General features: G+C 30.8%; 1 protein-coding gene across 1 annotated transcript; it reads right to left on the bottom strand.

The window, feature by feature from the left end:
• Positions 1–3,640: 3,640 nt before the first annotated feature.
• On the bottom strand, positions 3,641–9,440 carry LOC145167724 (dnaJ protein homolog 2-like). Its single transcript, XM_079086960.1, has 8 exons — positions 9,210–9,440; positions 8,129–8,296; positions 7,698–7,881; positions 6,937–7,075; positions 5,542–5,675; positions 5,318–5,460; positions 4,248–4,446; positions 3,641–4,151 (listed from the first exon to the last, which is right to left on the bottom strand). The coding sequence occupies exons 2-8, from the start codon at positions 8,276–8,278 to the stop codon at positions 3,829–3,831; spliced, it is 1,272 nt and encodes a 423-aa protein (XP_078943086.1). The 5' UTR covers positions 8,279–8,296; positions 9,210–9,440; the 3' UTR covers positions 3,641–3,828.
• Positions 9,441–10,000: the final 560 nt, after the last annotated feature.

Raw genomic sequence — 10,000 nt, 5'->3', positions numbered from 1 at the left:
TACAGACTTCTGACTTCTACACATCTTGATCTCGAAATTGATCTGGCTTAGGAACTTCATCACATCTCGGATACAAGCTGACTTCGGATCTTGACTACTTGGAATTGCTAGAGGTTCACTTTTCATTTATCAACAAATGAGCCAGCAAGAGCATGGAAAGCACTTACGAGAAGTATTGGAAGTTCTGAACAAGGAGAAGTTGTATGCAAAGTTCTCCAAAGGTGATTTATGGATCTGAGAGGTGCAATTCTTGGTTCATGTGGTTAACCAAGAAGGAATAATGGTTGAACCAGCAATGATTGAAGTTGTGATGAAGTGAGAACGACCAAAAAGTCCCACTGAGATTCGTAGTATTTTGGGATTAGTTGGATATTACCGAAGGTTTATCCAGGGCTTTTCCTCGATATTTGCTCCATTGACAGCCTTGACCCACAAAGGAGCTACATATATATGGAGTGAAAAGTATGAAGAAGCTTTTGAGAAGCTAAAGAAGCAATTGTGTGAAGCACCAATCCTTTCTTTACCCGATGGAGTTGGCGACTTCGTACTTTATAATGATGCATCTGGAGTTAGGTTAGGTTGTTTTCTAACCCATAGAGGTAAAGCGATAGCATATGCATCTAGACAACTGAAAATCCATGAACATAACTACCCCACTCATGATTTTTAGTTGGACGCAGTGCTTTTTGCACTAAAGATATGGAGGCATTATCTTTATGGCATAAAGTGTAAACTTTTCCCCGATCATAAGAGTCTTTAGTATCCGTATGATCAGAAAGAGTTGAACATGAGACAAAGAAGCTGGCTAGAATTACTCAAGGATTATGACTGCGAGATACTTTACCACCCTGGTAAAGCGAATTTCATAGCAGATGCTCTTAGTATAAAAATAAACCTGGAGAGGAAAATTCCAAGAGCATTAAGCATTGAGATTGTCTTGACAATTGTATAAAGTATCAAGAAAGCTCAGGATGATGCTTTACAAGGAGTTAACCGAAAGGAAGAATGTTTGGGAACAACGTTAGTGTTCGGTACAAATAACAAAGGATTAAAGGTATTCCAAAACAGAATTTGGGTCCCAAAGATAGGAGGTATAAGGGATCTTATAATGGAAGAATCTCACAAAACCATGCACTATATTCATCCATGTAGCACCAAGATGTATATGGATTTGAAACCATAATACTAGTGGCCAACGATGAAGCTCGACGTCGCTAAGTATGTGGCTGAGTGTGTAACCTGCGCAAGAGTTAAAGGACAACATCAAAAACCATATGGGAATTCGGAACCCTTACTAGTACCCATGGATAAGTATGAAGACATCGTCATGGATTTTGTGACTAAGCTACCCAGAATGAAGGGAGGTCACGACATGAATTAGGTGATTGTGGATCAATTCATGAAGAGTGCGCATTTCATAGTAACCAATGAGAAATTATCTACGGAAAAACTTGCCAAAGTGTACGTGAAAGAGTCGTCTTTTCTTGCCACGGGGACCATTTTGTAGCTATTTCCTGCCAAAATGACCATTTACCCTGTCACAAGGACCATCTTTGAAATAGTTTCCTGCCATAAGGACCTTTTGTGTGATAGTTTCCTGTCAAAGGGACTATTTCTGAAACTATCCTTAATGAGTCCATTTTTGTAATGTTCTCTGCCCACACACCATTTTTAATCAAATTAAGATATACAACTAAATATGTTACATGTAAACATATCTAATTTTCTTTTACATGCATAGTAAAGAAACAAATTTTATCACTTTAAAAGAAAGTGTTTGTCAAGACTAGGCAGATCCTAAGACTGGCACTTTTTACACAACTTTCAATATAACACTAAGGTCTTTTTCTTCTCCATGTTTTTATAATTCTCAATAATTCTTGTCTTTGAAGATCTGTTTCCCTTTTCCATCTTGCAATGCCCTAAGGTTAAATGACTTGGGTGAGGAAACAACTAAGATTCCTCTCAAGAGGAAGTTAGGTATTGCCTCAAGTTGAAATCCTTTGGTATTCTTATAGTTGAATAAATAGTCTAGCATAATATACAAAATTAGTTTGTTGTTGAATTATGACATAAACCCTTGAAAAAATAGGATGTTTTCAGCTTCAACATATAATTATATTCTACTTTTACCTCTTTATATACAAAATTAAAACACTTGATAAGCACCTTGCGGTTGTTATTATTGAAGACATGGATAAATGTAGTGCACCTCTGCTTTCTGATTTCATACTCATGTGAATCTCATGCAGAAGTAGGAAAGCGGGACACTAAGATTGGATTGAATGTTAGGGACATTTTTAGTATGAAATGCAATGGTTCTTTGTTTCCGGTGGCGTTCACATTCCTGTTGATTGGCTAATGTGATGAACTGATGATTTGGAACAAGAAGAAGCCGCAGAAACAGCCTGATGCAGATTTATCTGCTTAGTCTTTATTCTGTGAATTTTCAATTATTGTAAATATTTATTAAAAAAAATTAAAGCTCTTATCAATCTTTCATATAACTTTTGACTTTCAATCCTTTCGTAACAAATTTTGTCCACTCCAATCCAAACTTGCGTCGATCTAGTTAAAAATAAATACAGATGGGGAATATAAACATTTAATGTCATACATTGTCTAGAATGATAACAAAACCAAACCATATAGATACTCATTGTCCACGTTATATAAAAATATAAATGCAAACTTGAAATATACCCAAACCTTAAAAAAGATTTATATACAAGATAATAATTTAATAATAAACTATCTTAAATGACTTTTATAGAATTAACATTAGATTCACTTAGTTACTATATGATAAATTATTATAATTTTTTTTAATGAATAAAAACGTCTTATCTTGCGATCATACCTCTAATCCTATCCAAAAACGACCCTAGAATGGGATCATACAATCATATAATCCTACGATTAGCATCACGATTTTAACAACCTTGCAAGCAATATTATAGCAAAATAAATAAATATTATCATCATTGAATATAACATAACACCTTAAAACCTATTCAAATCTCATTGTGTTCTAAACATATCATGTCAAATAGAGACTAAAACCATAACAAAACCACAAAACCTTATGGATACCGATTGTCTAAGGTGTTGTTTGTTTTTTCTAAAAAAAACCACTTCTAACCACTTATTGCTGCGCTGCGCAACACTTGGCCCCTTCGCAGCTATTTGTTTTTCAGAAGACTTCTGACTTAAAAACTGTTGTGCGTGTGCTGCGTGACGCATCACTTGACCCTCTGCTTCAAACATCTTCACACTTTATTTTAACTTATTGCAAGGTTAAAAAACAGACTTTTTATTACATATTGCAGCTGTTTGGTCCGCCTCTTCTGCTATAGAGGGTTGCAGAGGTTTTCCGCACACTTCAACCATTTTCGCTTCGAAAAAACAAACACCACTCAAGTGAACAAAAAAATATTACTGAAGACCGTTTATGTACCATATAATAATTTAACAACAATTTAAAAGGAGTTATATAAGATTAATATTCAATTCATTTAGTTTACATATGACAAAATATTAGAATTTTTTTAAAAAATGAACAAAAAACCTTCTTACATTTTACAATCACACCCAAAAACAGTCCTAGGGTATCACATTTTTAACAACTTTGGTAGCAGTATTATAACGAAATAAATAAATATCATAATCATCAAATATAACATAACACCTAAAAACCAATTCAAATCACATAACAATGCATAAACCCTAAAAACCAAAAATACAATAATATCAGCCAGTCAAAAAAAAAAGCTTCAAAATATCATATCATATAAATCCTCTCCAAAACGATGAAATTTTATTTTATTTTTACTGCTGGTTACACCCAACACGTTGCATTCCAGGTTCATCGTCATCATCTTCATCATAAGCTTCTTGTTGTCTCTGATGTTCTTTCCTCCTCATTTCTTCTTCCATATTTACATCATGTAAAATCGTCTCTTCACATTCATCCACTGACATTGAAGATGAACTCGTGCTTGAGGGTAAAATCGTCTCAAGAATTTTGCATTTTTCGGGTGTTAGTGCCCCGGGTTCAGGGAAGGTTACGTTGAAGTGAATTACTAATTTGCCCTTCATGAATGGCCTTTGGTATTGTGGCATTCCCTCGTCATTGATTCCTTTGTATTGATCTGTATGTAATCAAGTAAAAGTATTAGAAAGAAAGTTTTTTCTTTTTTATTTAAAAAGAAAAGGGTAATTAGGTAATTAATTAAATAAAAAAATACCAGGTTTAATGACTTGTCCAGGGTTAGTTTTGATGAGAAGTTGTCTTCCATCAAGATGAGTGAGAACAAATTGAAAGCCACAAAGAGCTTCAGTTAAGGTGACATTGTGTTCCACATAAAGATCGTCTTGTTTTCTCTTGAATTTTGGGTGTTCTTTCAGTTGCAGAATGAATACAATGTCTCCTGTAACTGTATCAGGCTGCAAAAATAGATAGATTTCATTCGTTAAGACTAAATGACCATTTTGCCCTTACTTTCCAAATAACCAAATTTCAAAATATTAATCAAGTATAATAATAATATTCGACAATTTTAATGTGATTATTTCAAAAACAAACAACCAGTTAGTTAATGCCAGAAACTTTTTTACAAATTTGCCCTTATTGATTTTTTTCTGTACATACTTGATGCAGAAAAAAACAAGTTAATATAAAAAAATAAAAAATAAAAACCTGAGAAATGACACTTTCTTCATTACCTTAAGTCATAACTTTTTACAAATTTGCCTTTGTTTATTATTTGCTTCAATTTCCACAAATGTGACATTATTTTCTCAACTATTTTTAAAAGGGTTAAAATCTCATAAAAAACCTTATATTTAGTGTTTTTTTTCCGGATTAAACCTCAAACTTTATTTTTTTCCCTGAAAAAAGATCTTGGAATTTTTCATTTTTTCGATCCAGACCTTTTAGTCGTTTTTTTTTGTAAAGTGTGGGTTTTTTCGGAAAAAACTAAAAAAGTTGAGGGTTTTTTGGAAACAGTGAGAAGATTGAGGGGTTTTTTATGAAAAAAAAAAAAAAGACAGTTGAGAGTTTTTTAGGAGAAAGTGAGAAAATACAGGGTTTTTTTTCAGGAAAAAAAAACTGAGGTTTAATCCGGAAAAAACATAAAATATAAGGTTTTTTATGAAACTAACCCTTTTTAAAACATCATGTATCCAGTCAACAGTAATGGAAAAAAAAAAAAAAGGAGATAAGAGTAATTTACTATAAAGCACACAAAACAAAAGTACATTGCTTTTACTTGCATCTAACCTTTTAAAAAAACAAAAAAGGTGTAAATTTACTTACAGCTTCATCAGCTTGACCCTCAAAAACAATCTTTTGACCATTTTGCATTCCTTTTTCAACATGAACTTCAAGCACTCTCTTCTCCAGTGTCACCTTCTTTCCTTTACACTGTTGGCATCTATCTCTCTCACTTATTGATTCTCCTATTAAATTTAAATGTATTTACAAATAATAAAAAATATTTATTATAATAATATATTATTATTATAAAATAATAAAATTACCAGAGCCTCTACATTCAGGACAAACATGTTGCATTTGTTGGATCATTCCTGGGCCAATTTGCCTTGTTGTCACCCTCATTCCAGATCCTTGACATCCAAAGCATCTTGATGAAGCACCACTTTTTGAACCTTTCCTGAAATATAATATATATATATATATATATATATATATATATATATATATATATATATATATATATATATTAAATTAAATTATTAATTAATGCAATAATTAATAAATATGAATATTGTCATAAACTAAAGAATATTCACAAATTGAGCAATATGGGTTAATGGCAAAATTACAGTAACTGACAGAAGGCTACAAGAAAGTATTTGTGAAAAGATTTATGATTGCAAAATATGATTTTTTTTTCTTTTTCTAAATTATTATATTGTGTTTTTTGGTGGGGACCAATAATAAAGCAATTTTGCAATTTACAAATGGGTTAATCTCATAAAAGACCTTATATGTTGTGCTTTTTCTGCATAAAACCTCCACTTTATTTTTTGCATGAAAAACACCTTGTATTTTTTCAATTTTTATCGAAAAAGCCCTCAACTTTGTATTTTTTTTTCGGAAAAAACCCTCAATTTTTTTAGTTTTTCTCGAAAAAAACCCTCATATTTAAAAAAAAATTAGACAAAAAAAATGACTAAAAGGGCCAGATTGGAAAAAATGAACACATACAAGGTCTTTTTCAGGCAAAAAAAAAATTTGAGGTTTAATTTGGGAAAAAAAACAAAATATAAGGTCTTTTTTGAGATTAACCCATTATTATATTATGTTTTTTGGTGGGGACAATTAATAAAGCAATTTTGCAATTCACAAATCACAATTGACCCAATTGACCCCATTGCAAAATTTATACAAATATTTTAAAACAATATATAAAATATAATTTTATTAAAATTTACTTTAAAATATAATTGAGTTTTATGTTGAAAAGTCTCATTATTTTGGGAAAAAATTTAATAAAGTCCGAAAAAAAAATTGAACAGAAATGTCACGATTATTTAATATTTTGCCCAAATTAACAAAAAAGTACTTATTTTTATTTTAACAGAAATGACTTTATCGTGTAAAATTAAATAATCGGGACTTTCCTGTTCAAAAAAAATTAGGACTTTATCAAAAATATTCCCAAAATAATGGGACTTTTCTGCATAAAACCCAAATATAATTTTATATATTTTAAAACAATATATAAATTTTTCAGTGGGGACCATTAAAATTTACTTTTTAGCTAATGTTTTTTTACTTTACTCGTTTGAATTGTTAAAGATAAAATATATAACCCAAACTGACTTGTTTTTAGGTAGATTCAATGATGAAACTAAATTTATACAAATATTTTTAAAAAATAAAAAATAGAATAATTGTGACATACATACCCTTTACACTTTTTGCACAAGATATTCCTTGAAAGGGAGAGTTTCTTTGTAATGCCATTATACACTTCTTCCAAAGAGACCTTTAGAACTTGTTTTACATCTTCTCCTTGCTTCTTCCTAGTTCTTGAACTACCTCCACCTAAAAAAATAATATTATTCAGAGTAAAAAAATTACTAATGAATTCTTTTTTTTTTTAATTTCTACCCAATTATAGCAATATCATCACAAAAACAAACAAATTTTCACTCATATAATTGAGTTGACTTTTCAAAGTATAATATCCTTACAAGCAAACAGTTGAAAGTGCTATGCTATAATTGGGTTGGTTTTTTATAGTAAAATAGGAAAATTTAACAAAAAAAAATGAAGTTAGATGCTATATAATAAACAAATAAATGAAAATTCTTCCCAATTATTGTAATATCATCCAAAAACAAAGTCTTTTCCACTTCAATAACTGAGAAGATTATTCAAAGTACAATATCTTAATAAGAAATAACTTGTAAATCCAATGCTATAATTGAGTAGATTCTTCAAAATACAATGTGTTAAGACAATAATAAAAAAATTGAAATTACAATGCTATAAATGGGTAGATTTTTCAATGTTAGATATTTTAAAAAGTGAAAAAATTGAAAACACAATGATGTAATAGAAAAGGATGAAAGTAAAATGCTATGATTAACAAATAAAAGAAAGTAATATATATATATATATATATATATATATATATAAAGAAGAAGAAAATAAGAAAACTGACCACCAAATCCACCACCAAAACCACCACCACCACCAAAAAACTGCTCAAAGATATCAAAAGGGCTCTCAGATGAGCTGCCACCACCTCCCATACCCTCTTTCAAAGCATCTTCACCATATTCATCATAAATTTCTCTTTTTTCTGGATCACTAAGAACTTCATATGCTTGTGACAATTCCTTGAACTGAAAAATTACCATGTTTTAGGAAAAAAAAAAAGTTAAATGACATAAAAAGACATTATGTTTTTGACATTTTTGAGGTTTAAAAGAAAATGTTGTCAAAATTTAGTGGATTTAAGAGGGTGTTTGGGATTTCATTTAAAAACAACTTATTGAGTTATTGGCTTTTTCAAAACTCAATAAGTTATGAAAAAAAAAATGTTTGGCAAGAAAACAAAAGAATATAAAATATAATTTATTAAAAATTTACCTTCTCAGGGTCACCACCTTTGTCAGGATGATTCTTTATTGCAGCCTTTCTGTAAGCCTTCTTTAGTTCATCTGGAGTGGCAGTTTGTGGGACCCCAAGAACTTCATAATACTTTGTATTATCACTCTTCTTTGGAACACGCCCAAACATGATGAAGCTGATTGAAAACTGTTGGAAGGAAAGAAATTTAGTAAATATGGAATGGTTTTGTAATTTCAGAAATTAGAACAAAGGCACTTATCTATAAATGAAGTTTGGATTTTGTTGGACAAATGAAATCACACAACTATGTATGTTACAAAGAATGTAAACAAAAGAAAACATAACATGTAAATGTTACCAAAGTCTTGAGAAGTGTTCAGATTTTTCTATCAGTGTAGTGTTTGATGTTGCATTATATTTAAATGTTTAAAAAATGTGCTTCACATACAGAGGTTTTAAATGCTACTCACTCATTAAAACATAAATATTAATTCTTTTATTTAAGAGATTTGGAGGCTTTCATTGTTTGATAGATTATAAAGAAAGTATTTAAAAGAGTTGATGGAGGTAAACTCCAATCCAATTTGTTTATGCACAGATTACCCCTATCCCTGAACTGGTAACCCTAAATCATCAGACAAGGTTTTAACAGGTTTTTAAAACCAGCGTATTTGGACTTTTGTCATAGAAAAAAGCATCCAATTTTGTGAACATAAACAATGTAGACACGTAGTTTCTGACTAGTGATTGCAACAATTTTATCCATGGCTTCCCTCATTATATTAAACTGCTATTATACTTTATTTTGCGAAGTAGCGTTGACAAAAATCATATAAAACCAAAAGCTCAAATCAAAACCTAAATCTGGATCTTCACCAGCACAGATAAATATCAACAATCAACGCAAATCATCAAACAACATGAAACAACGATCTTGGACGAACAATCAACGAGAATGTATTTACAAAACGTCCAAATTCATCAATTGGAAACATAAATTTGAAAAAGATCCAAAACTATCAGTAATCATAGAGATCTATAAACAAGTTCAAACGTATCAATCGAAAACCTGATTTCGACGAAGAACAGTCGTACGTACCTAACAGAGAGATCTGATCTGTCGAGGAGGAAACAGGAAACAGGTGAAAACTGGATTTGCAAGCAGTGAAAATTAGGGAGAATTAAAGAGAGCGTGTAGAGATGAGGTATATAAGCGGCATCAAGAACTAGGGCTTGTGCTGCCGGTGGCTTGTTTGGTCGCTTTTGACGGCCTTTAACGTTCGCCACTCAAAACCTAATTTAAAGAGAGTTTCCTAAAATCAACCAAACGGAATAGTACTCACACACAAATACATTTGTAGTGTCCTAGTGTGAATAATATTTGAAAATAATATTTGAAAATTGATTTATAAAGGTAATTATATTTTGGTTTTGTTAATATTTAAAAAGTTGTTGACTTTCTTATATTTTTCGATTTGTATACATTTGGATACTGAATTTTTTTTTGTCCATATTTGTCCATTAAATTTGTTTAATTGTACACATTCAGTTCTTATGATCGATAACTCTAGGTAAACCGAAAAAATGACTTAATAGGTAATATATTTCTCACTTTGTACACATTTAGTCTTTAATACTTTTTTACACATTTAGTCCTTAATATTTTTTTTGTTGCAAAATAAGTATTTGTTGTTTTTGTATACATTGAGTATGTATGACCGGTTTCTTTAGGTTTTTCTCACGGTATCCTACGTGGAACAATCATTATTGAGGTGTTCGGGGTTGTTAATGGTTATGACCACCGCGACCTCAACTGTTTGGTTGTTTAGGTCTTGTGTTCTGAACGTCGTAACTTCTTCATACGATCTCGGATTTTAACGATCTTTATAT

This window comes from Lactuca virosa, chromosome 3 (assembly GCF_052849685.1).
Source record: "Lactuca virosa cultivar CGN04683 chromosome 3, Lactuca_virosa_CGN04683_v6, whole genome shotgun sequence".
Taxonomy (NCBI): domain Eukaryota; kingdom Viridiplantae; phylum Streptophyta; class Magnoliopsida; order Asterales; family Asteraceae; genus Lactuca; species Lactuca virosa.
Note: the sequence above shows the minus strand (reverse complement) of the source record. Positions and strands in the feature narration are given on the sequence as shown.

Coding starts and splice junctions, on each gene's coding strand:
- LOC145167724 (XM_079086960.1), bottom strand. CDS start 8,278: ATGTTTGGGCGTGTTCCAAAGAAGAGTGATAATACAAAGTATTATGAA. Junction 7,882..8,128: donor AAGGTGGTGACCCTGAGAAG/GTAAATTTTTAA, acceptor GTAATTTTTCAG/TTCAAGGAATTGTCACAAGC. Junction 7,076..7,697: donor TTTTGGTGGTGGATTTGGTG/GTCAGTTTTCTT, acceptor TTATTTTTTTAG/GTGGAGGTAGTTCAAGAACT.